Source organism: Jaculus jaculus, chromosome 11 (genome assembly GCF_020740685.1).
Source record: "Jaculus jaculus isolate mJacJac1 chromosome 11, mJacJac1.mat.Y.cur, whole genome shotgun sequence".
NCBI lineage: Eukaryota > Metazoa > Chordata > Mammalia > Rodentia > Dipodidae > Jaculus > Jaculus jaculus.
The window spans coordinates 61,843,640-61,863,380 of NC_059112.1; the positions used below are offsets into that span (position 1 = coordinate 61,843,640).

Sequence of the window (19,741 nt, forward strand, 5' to 3'; positions counted from 1 at the left end):
TTGAGAACCTAGACCTCAGGGCACATGTGCAACAGTGCCCTGGTGGTCTAGTTTCTGATATAGTGGAAACAGTTTATCTACAACCTCAAGGACATTTAACCACAAAAGGGCATCTTGACCATGAGGAAACCAGCTCCCAAGGACACAGCTGTAGTTTCCATGGTTATCTCATAACTCTTTGTAAGACTGTTCAAGGTCTATGATTGATCTCATAGCTCTCTGTTGAGTAAAACATTCTGCTGCCCAAGATTAAGATAACCTGTTTCTTTTAATTTATTTAAATTGAATATTTATCACAATTTGGGGGAGGTTACAAATAGTCAGTGCAATATCGTGCAATATTGGAACAGGGTTTAGGCTGTATTTTAGGAGTCCCTTCTCTCAGCCCCTCCCCCAAATGTATTGTCTACAACATACCCACAAGTCCTGCCCATGCTGGGTAACTGCTAGACACCTTATATGTTGTCTTTAACATGCCAAGAAAAACATACCAAGCAGAGCTGGGGCTGGAAACCGTCTGCAGAGATGAGGGGGACATTGCACCTGCCTGGAACCACATACCTAAGGTTTGCCATTCTAGGTAGTCACAAGCTGCTGGTTGTCCCTTCTCTGAAGCACCAGCACTTCTACTGGGAAGACTCGGAAAATGGGATTGGCTGCACCTTTCCAACCTGCTAAAGCACCTGGCAGAGGTCAATGATTGTAACACTGTCACCATTAGACTGCAGTGGCCAAGAGCCAAGTGCTGGAATTAGGAACTGATTCTAACCCTGGGCTCCCAGAGTGCTGGCCAGGAAATAGATAGTGCTCCTGACCTCAGTATATCCGTGAAGTGGGTGCTATGACCTTTATGAAGGTGTAACATGCAGAATAATCCCCACAGATGACCACATCCACATCCCTGGAACCTGTGATGATATGAAGTCACATTTTGTAAGTATGAATGCACTATATTATTATATTACAGGGCAAGAGGGAATATGTTGAAACAGTTCAGCTTAAGGTACTTAAGTAAGTTAGGCAAATGTGATCTAACCACAGAGCCCTTAACAGCAGGATCATTCTTGGGAGGCAGAGACTAGAGCTGTTTCAAGCATGGGACCCTGTGCTAGTGTGAATGTATGTCCCACATTGATTCAGGTGCTAAAATTAAACTTGTAACTTGTATGTGCAGCAGCCTGATTGGTGAAGGTGCCACTGGGGATGTGGATCCTGGGGTCTATCCCGAAAGTATCTGATTTCCAGCCCAAAGATATGCAGAGAATTCCAGCCCAAAGGTTTTCTGAGCTCTGGGGGTCCCTGCTGCTTTGTATTTTATTATTTATTTATTTACTTGAAAGAGGGAGGGGGAAGAGAAAAAAGAGTGGGTGTGCTAGGGACTCCAGCCATTGGAATAGAACTCCAGATGCATGTGTTACCTTGTGCATCTGGCTTATGTGGGTCCTGGGGAGTTGAACCTAGGTCCTTTGGCTTTGCAGGCAGACATCTTACCACTAAGCCATCTCTCCAGCCCTGCTTGCTGTTTTTTGGTGTTGCTGGCTGCTGGTGGTTTCGCTCTCTCTGTGTGCTTGATTATGAATGGAAGCCAGCTTCTTCCATCATTGATGGAACTTCCCTGGATCTGTCAGCTTGAAATAAATCTCTTCCTCTTATAAACTGGGTCTGGTTTGGATATTCATCCTGGCAATGTGAAGCTGGCTATGACAGAAATCATGTAAGGGATTTGAATCCTTGTTCCAGAACTTATCTGGCTGGGAGATTATGGACAAGTTCAAAGCCTGAAAAATAAACTATTGCTGAGTGGGAGATACAGGGGTAAAGAGAGTGGCTTTCAGGACTAACGGTGCTACTAGCTGACTACCAGCAATGAGATGTGGATCTCAGTCCTACAACTGTAAGGAACTGGATTCTGGCAGCAACCTGCATAATGAAGGCAGTTTATTCTCACCATATCTGGCTAAGATCCTAGCCAGTCAACACCCTGACTTTGGCCTTCTGAGACCCAGAGTAGAAAAACCCACCAACCAGCCTACCAGGCTGTGGTTCTGACCTTCAGGACAGCTGTAACGCATCTGTGTTGCCTTGTGGTGCTGTGTGGGGAACTTTGCTACTACAGCAGTAGAAAACCAGTGCAGGAAGCATCTGCTGGAGGGGTGGCCTGCAGGGCATTCACACATGGTTGGCAGAGTCACTGGGCTCCATCTTCCTAATTCTTGGGGAATGAGACTTCTCCAAAAACCTTGCCTGCCTTATCTCCTCTTGGTCCCTTTTTACAGTATGGATTTTTATTCTTTTTATCCAGAGCATTATGCAGTAAATACCCTCTGCCAATTGAGACTTGACTTTTTAAAAAAATTTTTTTTTTAAATTTATTTGAGAGCGGCAGACAGAGGGAGAAAGAGGCAGATGGAGAGAGAAAGAGAATGGGTGTGCTAGGGCCTACAGCCACTGCAAACAAACTCCAGATGTGTGCACCCCTTTGTGCATCTGGCTAATGTGGGTCCTGCGGAATCAAACCTTGAACCAGGGTCCTCAGGCTTCACAAGCAAGCGCTTAGCCTCTAAGCCATCTCTCCAGCCCCCCACCCCTTTTTACTTTTTTGAGGTAGGATCTTACTCTAGCCAAGGCTGAGCTGGAAAACACACTATAGTTACTGCCTGGCCTCAAATTCACAGCAGTCCTATCTCTTACTTCTGTGTGCTGGGATTAAAGGTGTGCTGCCCAACTAGGCTTGAATATTAACAAAAAAAAAAACAAAAAACTTTTGGGCTGGAGAGATGGCTTAGTGGTTAAGCACTTGCCTGTGAAGCCTAAGGGCCCCAGTTCGAGGCTCGACTCCCCAGGGCCCATGTTAGCCAGATGCACAAGGGGGTGCACGCATCTGGAGTTTGTTTGCAGTGGGTAGAGGCCCTGGTACGCCCATTCTCTCTCTCTCTGCCTCTTTCTTTGTCTGTTGCTCTGAAATAAATAATAAAATTTAAAAAACTTTTTGACAACTTCCATAAATATATGCAATATGCCATAATCATAATCCCTTTCTGCCAGCCTCTCTTTTCCCCCTCCCAAATCCCCCTTTCCCCTGAATTTCTTCTTCTTTTCAACTAGTCACTCTTCTAATTCAATGCCATCATATTTCCCTCCTATTATACAGGTATTGTGTAGGTAGCATTAGCCACTGTGAGGTCATGAATATCAAGACCACTTTGTGTCTGGAAGACAGTATTGTAAGCATCCCCTGTACTTCTTTTGGCTCTTACATTAAAAAAAAAAAAAAAAAAAAGAAAGAAAGAAAAGCTTGCTTTCGCTCGACGATGCCTAGGTCACATGCCTAGGCCTGGCTGTCGACATGTATTATGTCGCCTCCTACCTGGTGGCAGCCCTCCCTCCGGGCAACTCCTCCCCCAGTGCCAAGGGCATCAAGAAGATCCTGGATAGTGTGGGAATCAAGGCTGATGATGGCCGGCTTAACAAGGTCATCAGTGAGCTGATATTGAAGATGTCAATGCGCAAGCTCACCAGTGTGCCTGCTGGTGGGGCTGTGGCTCTCTCTGCTGCCCCTGGCTCTGCAGCTCCTGCTGCTGGTTCTGCCCCTGCTGCAGCAGAGGAGAAGAGGGATGAGAAGAAAGAAGAGACCAAGGAGTCAGATGATGATGTGGGATTTGGCTTGTTTGATTAAATTCTTGCTCCCCTGTAAATAAAGCCTTTTTATGTAAAAAACAAAACAAAACAAAAACCCATATTTATTTAAGACAGAGAAAGGGGGGAGAGAAAGAATGAAAGAGAGAGAGAGAGAGAGAGAGAGAGAGAGAAAGAGAAAGTGAATGGGTGCTTCACGGCATCCTGCCACTGCAAACGAACTCCAAATATGCCAGCTTGTGCATCTGGTTTTATTTGGGGAATCAAACCCTGGCTATCTGGCTTTGCAAGCAAGTGCCTTTAACTGCTGAGCCATTTCTCCAGCTCCAGCTCCAGCTCTTAATTCTTTCTGCCACTTTTTCCACAATAGTCCCTGAGCCTTGGAGGGTGTGATAGAGATGACTCATTCAGAAGGCTTGAGATTTTAAAAGATACTTTATTTACAAGCACAGAGAGAGTGTACATGTGACAAAGAATAGGCTTGGTAGGGACTCTTGCTACTTCAAACAACTCCAGGTGCATGCGCCACTCTGAGGAATATGACTTTACTGGGGAATTGAACACTGGCCGACAGGCTATGTAAGCATATGGCTTTACTGGGGAATCAAACACAGGCTGACAGGCTTTGCAAGCAAATGACTTTAAATGCTGAGCCATCTCCTCAGTCTGACATTTTATTTTATTTATTTGCAAGAAGAGAGAAAGGAAGTGCATGGACACTACAGGGCCTCTTGCTACTGCAACCAAACTCAGATTCATGTGCCACTTTGTGTATCTGGTTTATGTGGGTACTGGGGAATTTAACCTGGGTCATTAGGCTTTATAGGCAAGCATTTTAACCAATGAGCCATCTATCTAGCTCCCTTTTAATTTTTTAAAAAATCTATGACTGAAAGAGGGGGAGACAGAGAGAGAGAGAGAACAAGAGAATGGATGCATTAGGGCCTTCAGCCTCTTCAAACAAACTCCAGATGCATGTGCCACCTTGTGCATCTGGCTTATGTGGGTCCTGGGGAATCACACCTGGGTCGTTTGGGTCGTTTGGCTTTGCAGACCTTAACTGCTAAGTTCTCCAGCCCCTATCTCTCCCCCTTTTTAGACAGTTTATTTATGTATCCCAGGCTGGTCTCAAACTCCTGCCTTAGTCTACAAAGTGCTGGGATTATAGGCACGTGCTGCATGCACCTGGCCCATAAAATGATGGTGGTTTCCTTGATTAGCATAGTATTTAACTTTAAAATTTTTCTGGTAAAATATGTATAGCCAGGCTGGGGAGATGACTTAGTAGGCAAGACCTCTTGCTATGCAAGCACGAGGGCCTGAGACAGCCTGGTTACCCTGAGTTCAATTCCTCAGCACACATGTAAACAGCTGGGCATGGCCACACATATCTATAATCCCAGTCCAATGGGAAGCGAAGAGTTGATAAAACAGCAACTACAAATTTAGAAAGACTCCACCTCTAGGAAATACATGGGTGAATGATGGAGGAGGGCACCTGATGTTCTCCTCTGGCCTCTGCACACTTGTGCAGGGGCACACTTATCTGCACACACGCATGCATGTGCCACACATGAACCACACCCACACACATGCTACACACAAACACAATAAGTAAATAAATAAATAAATTTTTTAAAAATGTACAACTTAAGCCGGGCGTGGTGGCGCACGCCTTTAATCCCAGCACTCGGGAGGCAGAGGTAGGAGGATTGCCATGAGTTCGACATGAGATGACATAGTTAATTCCAGGTCAGCCTGGACCAGAGTGAGACCCTGCCTCGAAAAACCAAAAAATAAAAAATAAAAAAAGGACAACCTACCCTTCGTACTTTAATCACCAGAGTGCTTTAAGCACAGGCACATTGTACTTAAAGTGTGCATTATCTCCACCCATCTGTCCATGTCCTGAGCATTCTCACTGCCTAAACTGAAATTGCTCCCATTAAACACTCACTCTCCATCCTACCCCCAGCCTTGGAATCCATTACTCTACTTACTGTCTCTAGAAACTTGACTCGCTGTTCTACTGTTTGAGAAGCTTGAGGTGAAATTCATTACTCTATGTTGCATAAAAAGTGTGATTCAGTGATAGCAAGAGTACTGACAATGTTGGATAACCACCAGCTCCCTTAATTTAAACACTTTCATTGCCCTATGAAAGTCTCTGGTCGGGCTGGAGAGATGGCTTAGCGGTTAAGCGCTTGCCTGTGAAGCCTAAGGACCCCGGTTCGAGGCTGGTTCCCCAGGTCCCACGTTAGCCAGATGCACAAGGGGGCGCAAGTGTCTGGAGTTCGTTTGCAGAGGCTGGAAGCTCTGGCGCGCCCATTCTCTCTCTCCCTCTATCTGTCTTTCTCTCTGTGTCTGTCGCTCTCAAATAAAAAAAAAAATGAAAGAAAGAAACAAAGGGCACATTCTACCTTTCCTTCTCTCCTGGCAAACACTGCGTCTCTAAATTTACTGCCTGGAAAGATATGTGTTATCATGATCAGGCTGTTTTACTGGGTGCTTTGAATTACAACATTTTACGGCGAGCGGCAGGCTCCGGGCGGGGCGGTCGGTGCCGGGCTGGCGCGGTGGTGTGGAGCGCGCGGAGGCCGGCGTGTGCAGGCTGCTCCCCGAACCCCGCTGGGGTCCCGCGCGCCCCTCCCGGGCCTCCGTGCTTGCGGCGTCTTGACGGTCCTCGCCGTGGCCTGGCTGCTCCTCGGGGAGGCCAGGCTTCTGCAAAGCGGGCTCGCGGCCGACTGGAGCGACGCCCCCTTCCGTGCGGGTAAAGGGGCTGCGGGCGGGGCCCGGGCCGGGGGTGGGGGGGCTCGGCTCTGCGGGGCGCTTCGCCTTCCCTCCCCAGGGGATCCCGGCCCCGTGTCCCTTTGCGGTCACCTGCTACACTCGGATTTTGGGATGTATTACTAAAGCACGAAAGCCTGAACACACTTCCGGGATGCCAGCAAAGCCGAGGACATAAGGCCCACTTGCTCTGAAATTATTTTGAGGCAAGAATTTTTAAAAGATGGTTTCCATAGAGACCTTTTAATAAAAGTGAAATTTGGAGAAAGCATTGAGGAGTTACAGACCTGTCGACTCTTAATTAAACATTACATCCCGACAGGACTTTTTGTGGATCCTTATGAGTTGGCTTCATTACGAGAGAAAAATCTAACAGAGGCAGTGATGGTTTCAGAAAGTTTTAATATAAGAAGCCCCTAACTATTTGCCCGAGGAATCTGAAGACCTTATTTTTGCCAGACAGGATGCACAGTGCATTGACTGCTTCCAAGCCTTTTCGCCTGTGCACTATCGCTATCACCGGCCACACAGGAAGGATGGTGACACCCTTATTGTGGTTAGCAACCCAGATTTATTGATGTACTGTGACCAAGAATTCCCAATTTTAAAATGCTGGGCTCAATCACAAGTGCCAGCTCCTTGTGCTTTGAAGAGTAAGGAGATCTGCCAGTGGAGCAACATGAAGTATAAATCAATACTTGAGAATTTGACCCTGCAAGTTCTGGTGGGGCTGACTGTACATAAATCTTTAGTGTGGTCTGTGACTCTGCTCATTACCACCCTGATCCTGCTAGCTGTTTTCAAATACGGCCGTTTTTGCCTGTAAGTTTTATACAGTTGTGTTTTCTACACAGCTAATAAAAAAGACCTATATGTTTGTGAAAAAAAAAAATTACAACATTTTACTTTCTCCCAGCTCTGGAGCCTGAAGTCAGAGATCAATGTGCTAGCAAAATTGGTTTCTCCTGAGGCCTCCCTCCTTGACTTCTCCCTGTGCCCTCCATGTTTTCACATTTCTGGTATCCTCCTGACACCATTCATATTGAAGTAGGGTCCCACCTTTCCCAAATTAACCTCAATTGCATCTTGTTTAATTTATTTTTTTATTACAACTTCCACAATTATAGACAATAACCCACAGTAATTCCCTCCCTCCCCCTGCTTTCGTTTTGTAACTCCACACTCCATCATGTTTTCCCCTCTCAATCAGTCTCTTTTTCATTTTGATGTCATCATCTTTTCCTCCTATTATGATAATCTTGTGTAGATAGTTCAGGCACTGCGAGGTCATGGATATTCAGTCCATTTTGTGTCTGGAGGTACACATTATAAGGACTCCTACCCTTTCTTAGGCTCTAACATTCTTTCTGCAAACTCTTCTGTGATGGACACTGAGTCTTGGAAGATATGATAGAGATATTTCAGTGTTGAGCACTCCTCTGTCACTTCCTCTCAGCACCATGAGGCCTTCTGAGTCATCCTAAGGTCACTGCCATCTGAAGAGAAGCTTTTGTAACCAAAAGTGAGAGTAGTATTAATATATGGGTATGAACATTAAGAGAAGTGCTTACCAGGCAGTTTGATGAGCATAGTATATACACTTAGCCAGACAGCAGTGGATTATACACTACTAGGGCTCATGGCTACCCCTGTCATAGGTTTTCAGTATCAGGCATGTATTCCTTCCCATGGAGCTGACCTCTAGTCCAATTAAAGAGTGGTAGGTTTCCTCCATAACAGACATGCCACTATTGCACCCATTGGCCTCTTTGTCCTGGCAAGATAAATTTAAGGCTTGTAGTGTCCACTGTTAGATATCTCCACTGGAGATTTCTCTCTCCCCTATTGAACTACATATAGCATAGCTTTTTTCACCTTTCTGTCAGCTGGTCTACACGGAGGAGGTTTGCATCTCAGCTCCAGCAGGGTTTCTCAGTGACCTTGCAGCCCAAGTATGTGGAGTCTTCAGCAATAGGGTCTTACCATCTATTCCTGGTGGGAAACCAAGAGTCTTGGCAATAGCCTGTAATGTTTTGTGGGGTATCAGAGACTTCCCTGGCCAACAACTCACTGGAAGGTATCCTATCTCTGGCACTGAAAATTTTCTAGTAACAATCTATGGCTTCTGAGTGTTCCATTGTCCAAAACGTTAGGTTTCCATATGAGTTATTCAAAGCCTCTTAGATTTTGACTAGTCCTCCTCACTTTACTTTTACTCATTCTCTTCTCCTGACCTCACTTAGGCCTTTCCATCCCCTTTAATCTGTTCTTCTAGTTACAAATATGCAATGCCATCCTATTAAGTACCCCCTTACTCCCTTTCTATTTCCTTTATAACCCCTTTCTACCTTACTGGCCTTTGTTACTGAGTTTTATTGCAAATCACATAGAAGTCCAATGATTTATAGCTAAGATCCACCTATGAGAAAGAATGTGTGACATTTCGCTTTCTGGGCCTGGGTTACCTCACTAAGTATAATCCTTTCCAGATCCATCCATTTTCCTGCAAAGTTCATAATTTCAGTTTTTTCTTTATTGCTGAGTAGAACTCCATTGTATAGATGTGCCACATCTTCACTACCCACTCATCAATTGAGGGACATTTAGGGTGGTGTCATTTCCTAGCTGTTGTGAATAGAGCAGCAATAAACATGATTGTGCAAGTATCTCTAAGGTCACTACCTTTAATGAGTCCTAAGAGTGGCATAGCTGGGTCATATGGTAGATGTATTTTTACCTGTCTCAGGAACTTCCACACTGATTTCCACAATGGTTGGACCACACTGCATACCTACCAACACTGTAGAAGGTTTCCTCTTTTTCCACATCCCTATCAGCATTTATTGTCAGTTGTTTTCCTGATGGTAGCCATTCTGTCAGGAGTGAGATGGAATCTCCAAATAATTTTTTAATTTTCATTTCCCTAATGGCTAGGGATATAGAACCTTTTTTTTTAGATGTTTATATGCCATCTGTATTTCTTCTTTTGAGAACTCTCTATTTAGTTCCATAGCCTATTTTTTTTAATTGGGTTGTTTGATTTCTTAGTATTTAGTATTTTGAGTTCGTTGTATATTCTGGATATTAATCCTTTCAGCTGCATAGCTGGCAAAGATTTTCTCTCATTCTGCAGGTTGCCTCTTTGCTCTATTCACAGTGTCCTTTGCTGTACAAAAGTTTTGTAACTTCATGAGGTCCCAGTGGTTGATCAGTAGTTTTATTTCCTGAGACACTGGAGTTATATTCAGATAGTCTTTGCCAAGACCAATATGTTGAAGGGTTTCCTATAGGTTTTCCTCTAGCAGTTTCAGAGTTTTGGGTCTGCTATTAAGGTCTCTGATCCATTTGGACCTAATTCTTGTGCATGGAGAGAGATAAGGATATATTTTCATCCTTCTAGAGATACATGTCCAGTTTTCTCAAGCACCATTTGCTGAAGAAGCTGTTTTCCTCTAATGAGGATTTTTGTCAAAGATCAGGTGACTAGCTACCTGGACTTACATCTGGGTCCTCTATTCTCTTTCATTAATCTACATGTCTCTTTTTGTGCCAGTACGATGCTGTTTTTGTTACTATGGCTCTGTAATAGAGGTCAAAATCAGGTATGGTGATACCACCAACCTTATTTTATTTTTGTTCATTTTTATTTATTTATTTTAGAGCAACAGACAGAGAAAGAAGGGGGGGGGAGAGAAAGAGAGAGAGAGAAAGAGAGAGAGAGAGAGACAGACAGAGAGACAGAGAGGGAGAGAGAGAGAGAGAATAGGCACGCCAGGACCTCCAGCCACTGCAAATGAACTCCAGATGTGTGCACCCCCTTGTGCATCTGACCAACATGGGTTCTGGGGAATTGAGCCTTGAACTGGGGTCCTTAGGCTTCACAGGCAAGCACTTAACCACTAAGCCATCTCTCCAGCCCTACCAGTCTTATGTTTGTTGCTCAAAATTGTTTTAGATATTCAAGGTTTTTTGTATTTCCCAATGAATTTAGAAATTATTTTCTATTTATGTGAGGAATGCCCTTGGATTTTTTTTGCAAGGTAGGGTCTTGCTGTAGTTGAAGCTGACCTGAATTCACTCCATATCCTTAGGGTGGCCTCCAACTCTCAACAATCCTCTTACATCTGCCTCCCAAGTGCTGGCATTAAGGTGTGTGCCACCATGCCCAGTTTGCCACTGGAATTTTCATGGGCATTGTATTAAATGTGTCAATTGCTTTTGGTAAGATTGCCATTTTCACAATATTGATTCTTCCAATCTAAGAACCAAGGATGTCTTTCCATTTCCTAGTGTCTTCTGCAATTTCCGTCTTGAGTGTTTTAATGTTTTCATTGTAGAGATCCTTCACTTCCTTGGTTACTTCTAAGGTACTTTCCTTATTTATTTTTAATGCAATTGTGAATGAGAGTGATTCTCTGATTTCATTCTCTACATGTTTGTTGTTAGCATATAGAAAGGGTACTATGTTTGTGTGTTTATTTTGTATCCTGCTACATTGCTCTAAGTGTGTATAAGCTCTAACGGTTTGTTGGTAGAGTGTTTAGGGTCCTTTATGTTTAGAATCATATCATCTGAAAATAATGATAACTTGCTCTCTTCCTTTCCCATTTGTATCCCCTTTATGTGTGTCTCTTATTGTTATAGATAAGACTTTCAGTACTATATTTTTTAAAATGAGGTGGTATACCCATGGTCTGGATGTTTGATCCAGGAAGTATCAAGAAAATCAGAATTTGAATTGAAATAATACCTCAAAAAAGAGATGAACATAATGCAAAACAACAATAGAAAACAAAATCAAATAGAAATTATAAAGACCTCTCTAGAACCCCTCATCAACAGAGGAACTCATGTGGAAGAAAGAACCTCTGACCTGAAAGATAAGACAGAAAAAATTGATTGGGAGGCCAAAAACTTTGCTAAGTTAAAAAAATCAAGTGAACATAATATGAGGGAACTGTGGGACACCCTAAATGACCAAACATCTGGATCATGGGCATACCAGAAAAAGAAATCCAGGCCAGAGACATAGAGAACATATTAAACAAAATTATTGAGAAAAATTTCCAAATCGCTCAAAAGAGAGGTCCATCCAGATACAAGAAGCCAACAGAACACAAAACACACAGGACCAAAGAAGAAACTCTCCAAGACACATCGTAGTTAAAACCCTTAACAATAAAAACGAAGAGAGAGTGTTAAAAGCAGCAAGAGCGAAACAATTAACAATCCCATTACAATAACATCAGATTTCTCCATGGAAACCCTGAAAGCCAGAAGGTCCTGGAATGGAATACTTCCAACCCAGGCTACTCTACTCCCATCAAAAGTATCTCTCATAACAGATGGTTAAAGACAAACTTTCCATGAAAAAATTAACTCTATGATTATATAAACATAAAGCGAAATTTACAGAGAATACTTGAGAATAGCCAAACAACCAATCTCAAGAGCCAACAAGAGGATGATCACAATAACCAAAATTGACCAGGCTCAACATAGTACAAAACACAAGAAAGCACCAAACCCCATAAACACCTTATCATAGCAGGGATTAATTAAAACCTCACAGTAGGGCTGGAGAGCTTGCTTAGCGGTTAAGTGCTTGCCTGTGAAGCTTAAGGACACTGGTTCAAAGCTTGATTCCCCAGGACCCATGTTAGCCAGATGCACAAGGGGGCACATGCATCTGGAGTTTGTTTGCAGTGGCTGGGACATTGAAATTTGTAGGAAAAATGTCAAACTTGGAACAGATCATTAAAAATAAACTCACACAATCACAGAAAGACAGCTGTACATGATCTCACTCGTCTTCAGTTCCTAACCTGGATCAGCTCAAGTTGCTGACCTACCTACCTGAGTAGCATCTTGAGGCTTGGACAATAAGGAGGGTAGTGCTTGGAGGAAGGGAAAGGGTGTGTGTGTGTGGGGGGGGGCCACAAAACCAAATCCAAATTGAACTGGTACCATAGAATCCTATATCCTGGAAGTCAGACTACAATGTGGAACACTCAAGGGGACATTACAGATTGCTCCTGAATCAAAGGGCCCTGCAGAGGGTGAGACAAAACCTAACCTCAAATTCCTTCTCTTTCTTCTGTCTTTCTTTTTTCTTTTCCCTTGGCACTGGCCTGTAATTCCCTGTATCAGGATGTGGCATACATGCACAATGAGCTGTTGATCAGACAGTCCTACCAGATCTCCCAAAACAAACAAGACAGACTTCTGTCAGAGCTCTTAATCACCCACCAGAGGTTAATGGTAAGACCTTACTCCTGAAGACACCATATGTTGTCGGTATGGACCATGGAGAGACCTGGCTGGAATCTGGAGGAAAGCCAGTCCCTGCCCTGGCCAGCGGGGAGTTGAACAAGGACTCGAGGAGAAGCTAACCTGGGTGAAAAGAGACAAACAGACACAGGAAGGAGACCATGCTAGATGTCTCAGAAGCAAACAACCTAACGTGATGCTCACATAAGTGCAATAATGGCACACAGCCATGGTGCCACTGCTCTTGGATTGGCTAACAGATCTGCTCAGTGGAAAGGAAACCATATCTGAAACTGCTAAACCAGTCAGAATCATATTCAGATAATGATTCTGCTTTCCATTGTCAAGCTCCCACAAACCTTAGACTACAAGAGGGCCTTTTGATTTTCTCTAAATTAATAATGTTTATCCCATTTAACTAATGTGGAATTCATTCACTGTTGGAGAATCTGTTTCTATTTTTCAGAGGGGAGCTGGACCTGAGGAGATAAATGATTCAGTGCACTCCACCCCAGCCCCAGCTGAAACCACAGAGGAACTGGGGAAATGAGCAAGTACTGTTTTCTTAGTGAATCTGATATCAGCAAAAGGGTATTGGAGCTAGACACTGAGGACATTCAACACCTACCAAACCAGAGATCCAAAGGCTCCTAAGTGCCCATCACTGAAGTAGATTTTAAATGCTTTCAGCATGGCCCAGGGAACTTTGTGGAAGAGGGAGCTGAAAGATTGTTAGAGCCACAAGTTGGGTCATTTTGCTCAGAGATATTGCCTCTCCCCAACCCACAAAATTGCATGAGAGTCTTACATGCTAACTCCTGGCCCTTTGAGCCACTGGTACAGCAGCCAAGTGACTGTGGAGTCTCCCAGAAATTTGGAAAGCACTGTATTAGTCAGGGTTCTCTAGTGGAACAGAATTGCTAGAATGCATTATTTTAAAAGGGGGATTTATTGGATCAGCTTACAGTAGTTCAATAGCAGTTGCAGGCCTGAGAATCACTGAACCTGGTAGCTGCTTAGTCCTCGTGGCCAGATGCCTCAGCAGTCCCAACCTGGTATGCAGATGGTGCCGGAAAGCCTGGAGGCTTCCTGAGGAGCCACTGGGTTTTGATCCAAGTGGGTCTTCAGTTGATGCTGGTCTTTAGTCCGCACTGATCTTCAACCCATGCTGGAAGGTAGCGAGCAGTTCCGGCAGCAAAGTGGAAGGGAGGAAGGAAGGAAGGAACTCTTTTTACCCAGAGCTTCCTTATATCTTGAGCCCTTTGAGCCCACTCTGGGGATTACTAAACAGATCAAGTTGACAGCATCTTAACTATCACAAGTCCACCCCTTGTCAACTTGGCATCAAATAATGTCTCCTTACATCATACTTAATTTCCAAATGAAAACAGTAACAAGCTCATAATTCTGCCTAACATGGCATAACTATCCCACATGCAACCGGAACCACAAAATCTTCCCCCCAACACAAAGCTTAGTCTCTAATATACTGGGTCTAATATAAATTCAACAGTTAGCTAAAGACATAATCATAATATTGGTGTAGATACATACAAACACTCTGTTAACAAGGCAGGACAGAACATTGCAACCACAGTCCTCATTTCTGTATCTGGTCACATGGCCTTACCTGGTATTTGCAACTGCCTTCTTCTACGACCCATTCTGTATTTCCTCCATTTTCAGCAAGCATCTCAGCAGGTCTTGGTTCTTTACCTGGAGGGGTAACCCATACCTTCATTCCTGAAGGATCTGGGCCATTTATCACACTACTTCTATTGGGTTGTTGCAGTTGTCCATTGACTTTGATAATAGGACATGGTAACACTAACAGACACCCTAAAGGATCTCCTGCACTCCAGGCATACTCTTCCTTGCCTCCATTGTGGAGGAGCAGTCCAATTTCCCCCTGGTAATCTGGATCAATCACCCATGCTATCTCTGTAACTCCTTTCTCAACCTGTTCACTAAAGGGCATTAGGAGCCCACAGTGACCAGGGGGAAGTCTTAGCTTCCAGTTCAATGGAATGTTCTTTGTGTCTCCTGGCAAAAGCACTCCCCCTCTGTGACCAAGGCTTGTAGTCCAGCAGAGCATAAGGTTGCGGGAACAGGGAGCAAAAATCTAGCTAATGGGTCACTTGAGGTGATGGTAAGTGGGACCATTCCTATTTCCACCCCTTGATTCCTGGACCCATGAATTTGGGCTATAGGAAAAACAGTACCATACATAGGACACTGATTCCAAGCATATACAGCCTGTTGGAGGACACTCCCCAAGCCCTCCAAGCTATTTCCACCTAGTTGGCACTGTAGCTGTTTCTTCAAAAGGCCATTCCACCATTCTATCAAGCCAGATGCTTCAGGATGGTGGGGCACATGGTGAGATCAGTGAATTCCATGATCATGAGCCCACTGCCATACTTCCTTGGCAGTGAAGTGAGTTCCTTGTGCTGTGTGGAATGTTATGACGGTGAATAAGGCATTCTGTAAGCCCACAGATAGTAGCTTTAGCAGAAGCATTATGTGCAGGAAAGGCAAATGCATACCCAGAATAAGTGTCTATTCCAGTAAGGACAAAACGCTGCCTTTTCCATGATGGAAGAGGTCCAGTGTGGTCAACCTGCCACCAGGTTGCTGGCTGGTCACCCCGAGGAATACTACCATGTCAGGGGCTCAGAGTTGGTCTGTGCTGTTGGCAAATTTGGCACTGAGCAGTAGCCATAGCCAGGTCAGCCTTAGTTAGTGGGCCCATGATAGCCTGCATCTCTGCCACCATGCCACTTTGTTCGTGGGCCCATTGGGCGATGACAGGGGAGGCTGAGGAAAAAGGTTGACCACTATCCACAGAACAGGTCAGCTTATCTACCTGATTATTAAAGTCATCCTCCAATGAATTCACCTTCTGACGAGCATTAACATGGGACTCAAGTATCTTTATATCCTTTGCCCATTCAGAGAGTTCTATCCACATACACCTTCCCCAAATGTCCTTTTCACCAATTTTCCAATTGTACCCCTTCCCAGACTACCCAGCCCAACCATTGGCCACAGCCCATGAATCAGTGTATAACTGCACATCTGGCCATTTTTCCTTCCAAGCAAAAATGCACAACCATATGCACTGCCCGAAGTTTTGCCCATTGTGAAGACTTCCCTTCATTACAGTTCTTCAGAGTTGTCCCAGAAAGGGGCTATAATGCTGCAGCTCTCCACTTCTGGGAGGTGCCTGCATAATGTGCTGAACCATCTGTAAACCATGTCCTAGACCTCTCCTCCTCAGTTAATTGATCATAGGGCACACCCCATGATGCCATAGGTGCATGCTTGGGGACCGAAGGCATTGCAACAGGTGTAGCAACCATAGGCATTTGGGCAACTTCCTCATACCTTCAGGTCCTGCTCAAGCCAAATCACCTATATACCACTTCCACTTATGTGCACGTCCAACTTTATGGCCTGGTGGGTCAGATAACACCCAGATCATAATGGGCAGCTCAGGTTGCATAGTAACTTGATGGCCCATTGTCAAACTTTCAGTTTCCACTAAGGCCCAATAACAGGCCAAAAGCTGTCTCTTGAATGGAGAATAATTGTCTGCAGACGATGGCAGGGCCTTGATCCAAAATCCCAACGACCTCCACTATGATTCACCCATGGGGGCCTGCCAAAGGCTCCAAACAGCATCCCTGTCTGCCACTGAAACCTCAAGTACTATTGGATAGGCCCAGAGGGAAGAGCAGCCTGCACAGCAGCCTGGACTTGTCGAAGAGCCTTCTCTTGTTCTGGGCCCCACTGAAAACTAGTAGCTTTCTGAGTCACATGGTATATGGGATGGAGTATGATACCCAAGTGAGGAATGTGCTGTCTCCAAAATCCAAATAGGCCCACTAGACATTGTGCTTCTTTCTCAGTGGTAGGAAGAGCCAAATGCAACAATTTGTCCTTTACCTTAGAAGGAATATCCCTGCATGCCCCACACCACTGAACTCCTAGAAATTTCACTGAGGTGGAAGGTCCTTGAATTTTGGATGGATTTATTTCCCATCCCCTGATGTGCATATGCTGTACCAGCAACTCCAGAGTGGTTGCCACCTCCTGCTCATTTGATCCAATTTGCATTATGTCATCGATATAATGGAACAATGTGACACCCTGTAGAAGGGACAGGTGATCAAGGTCCCTGTGAACTAAGCTATGACACAGGGCTGGAGAGTTAATATAACTTTGAGGTAAAATAGTCAATGTGTACTGCTGACCTTGCCAGCTGAAGGCAAATTGCTTTTGGTGGTCCTTATGGACAGGTATGGAGAAGAGAGCATTTGTAAGATCAATAGCCACATACCAGGTACCAGGAGATGTGTTAATCTGCTCAGGTAAAGAAACCACATCTGGTACAGCAGCTGCAATTGCAGTCATCACCTGATTAAGTTTCCAATAATCCACTGTCATTCTCCAGGATCCATCTGTCTTCTGAACAGGCCAAATAGGAGAGTTAAAGGGAGATGTGGTGGGAACCACCACCCCTGCACCCTTCAAGTCCTTTATAGTGGCATTAATTTCTGAAATCCCTCCAGGGATGCAATACTGTTTTTGACTCACTATTTTCCCTGGTGGTGGGAGCCTCAATGGCTTCCATTTGGCCTTTCCAACCATAATAGCCCTCACTCCACAAGTCAGGGAACCAATGTGGGTATTCTGCCAACTTCCAAGTATATCTATCCCTATTATGCATTCTGGGACTGGGGAAATAACCATAGGGTGAGTTCGGGGACCCACAGTCAGTCTAACATTTGCCAAAACTCCATTGATCATCTGACCTCCGTAAGCACCTACTTTAACTGGAGGGCCATGGTGCTTTTTGGGGTCTCTTGGAATCAATGTCAATTCAGAGCCAGTGTCCAGTAGGCCCCAAAAGGTCTGATTATTTCCTTTCTCCCAGTGTACAGTTACCCTAGCAAAAGGCCACAGGTCCCTCTGAGGAAGGATAGGTGTAAGTTTAATATTGAAACTTTTGGCGGTTTCAGGAGGGTCCTTCCTCTAGGGGACCCAACCACCACTTCAATCAAGGGGCTCAGGATCTGTAAACTGGCTTAAGTCTGGTAACTGATTAAGAGGTCTTGATTCTCTGTTGCTATAATTCAAAGTGGCTTTATGTTCCCTTGCTCTGGAACTTTTCCTCTTATACAGATCAAGAAGAAACTCAGTAGGCTTCTAATCTATTTGACTTCTGGGAACACCATAATTAATCAGCCAATCCCAAAGGTCCATACGTGTCATACCTTTATGTGCATAATTTTGCCTATGCTGTCTATTATGAAAAACACATTCACCCCACCTTTGGCGATTCAGCACTGCCACTTGGCCCTTGTTACCCCGAGATCCAGTTATGCCCATTGCATCTAAATCACCTAATGCAGCAACTGCAGCTCCCACTGTGAGGTCTTCTTTACATAAAAGACCAATGATGGGAGACTTTAAGTATGCTGGTGCTCCCCTCACAAATCTGTTTCTTATAGTCTTAGTGAAGGGCACATCTTCTGGACGCTCCCATTGTGGGGGCAAAGATGAGTTTACATGACAAATCCACTCCAGCATTCCAAGTCCTCTGAGTTTTTTAATCCCTTCATTGACATTAAGCCAAGGGATATCAGGCAGCTCGAGCTCATTCACAGTAGGCCATATTTAGATCCATACTTCAGCCAACCAATCAAATAAACTCTTGGCACCCCTTCCAACTGCACAAGCTGCATTGTTAAACCTAAAATCTCTGCTCAATGGGCCTATTTCAGTAAATTCAGCTTGATCTAATCTTATGTTCCTTCCTCCCACACCCTTAAAATCCATTCCCACACATATTCCCCATGCTCCTGCCTGTACAAGTCAAATAACTCCTCAAGCTCTTTAGGAGTGTGCCTCACCTCCTCCTGTGTCACACTTTCTATCTCACCTTTAGGGGCCTGCCAAGCCTTCCATCTGGTTATAGGCCTAGAGGCAAAGATGGGTGGGAACTGAGAAGCACCAGCACATCCTGCTGATTCCTCAAAGAGGGATGAATTCCCTCAGGCAAGGGTGGGGAGGGTAATACTTCAGCATGTGGGGGTGGAGATACAACTGCTGCTAAGGAGGGCAGGTCATATTTTCACCCAAAACATCTTCTTCATTATCTAACAATTCGATGTCCCCAGGTTCTTCAGGGTCTTCCCACACTTCACCATCCCAAGTCACATGATCCCACATCTCACAGTGAGAGCTTGGGCTTGGTTTTCTGCAATCTGAGCCCTGTTCTGACTAGAGAGTAGACTCTCCTCCAGGGCACCTTTAGAAACCTTGAGATCATGTATGTGGGGCTTAAGTTTGGAATTTTCTCTTTTGAGCTTCTGCTGTTCCCTCACTAGTTTGTTCAGAGATGCTAAAAGCAACCAACCAGCCTCATCATTGGTCTTACTTTTCCACAAAAATTCAAATGTTAGCTGGGCGTGGTGGCGCACGCCTTTAATCCCAGCACTCGGGAGGCAGAGGTAGGAGGATCGCTGTGACTTCCAGGCCACCCTGAGACTACATAGTTAATTCCAGGTCAGCCTGAGCTAGAGTAAGACTCTACCTTGAAAAACAAAAACAAAACAAAACAAAAAAAATTCAAATGTTTTAAACACAGAGGCACTAAATTAATTCCTTGCTCTCCACAAGACATGTCTCAGGGTCATCAAATACATCTATCTCACAGAGTTCTTGAAATAGTGCACGCCATGGATTATTAGTGCCCTCCTTATTTCCAGGAAAAGCACTCTCTTTTATCACCATCAGGGCCTTTAGTAGCATTGAAATTGGAGAACCAACCCCAGATAGCACTAAACCCACTAGAGAAATCCATCCTTACAATTCTGTTTCTCTAGAACCACTCCTGGTACCAAAAATCTGTATTAGTCAGGGTTCTCTAGAGGAATAGAACTGCTAGAATGATTTATTTTAAAAAGGGGATTTATTGGATCAGTTTACGTAGTCCAATAGCAGTTGCAGGCCTGAGAATCACCGAATCTGGTAGCTGCTC

At 44.5% G+C, this 19,741-nt stretch overlaps 1 protein-coding gene and 1 pseudogene across 1 annotated transcript; both read left to right on the forward strand.

Annotated features, from left to right (window-relative positions):
- The first annotated feature begins 3,346 nt into the window (after positions 1 to 3,346).
- On the forward strand, positions 3,347 to 3,676 carry LOC101617897 (60S acidic ribosomal protein P2-like). The gene has a single exon (XM_045130462.1). It carries the CDS (start codon positions 3,347 to 3,349, stop codon positions 3,674 to 3,676), a length of 330 nt encoding a protein of 109 aa, XP_044986397.1.
- Positions 3,677 to 5,700: 2,024 nt separating this feature from the next.
- Positions 5,701 to 7,249, forward strand: LOC101609943 (annotated as a pseudogene).
- The last annotated feature ends 12,492 nt before the right edge of the window (positions 7,250 to 19,741 follow it).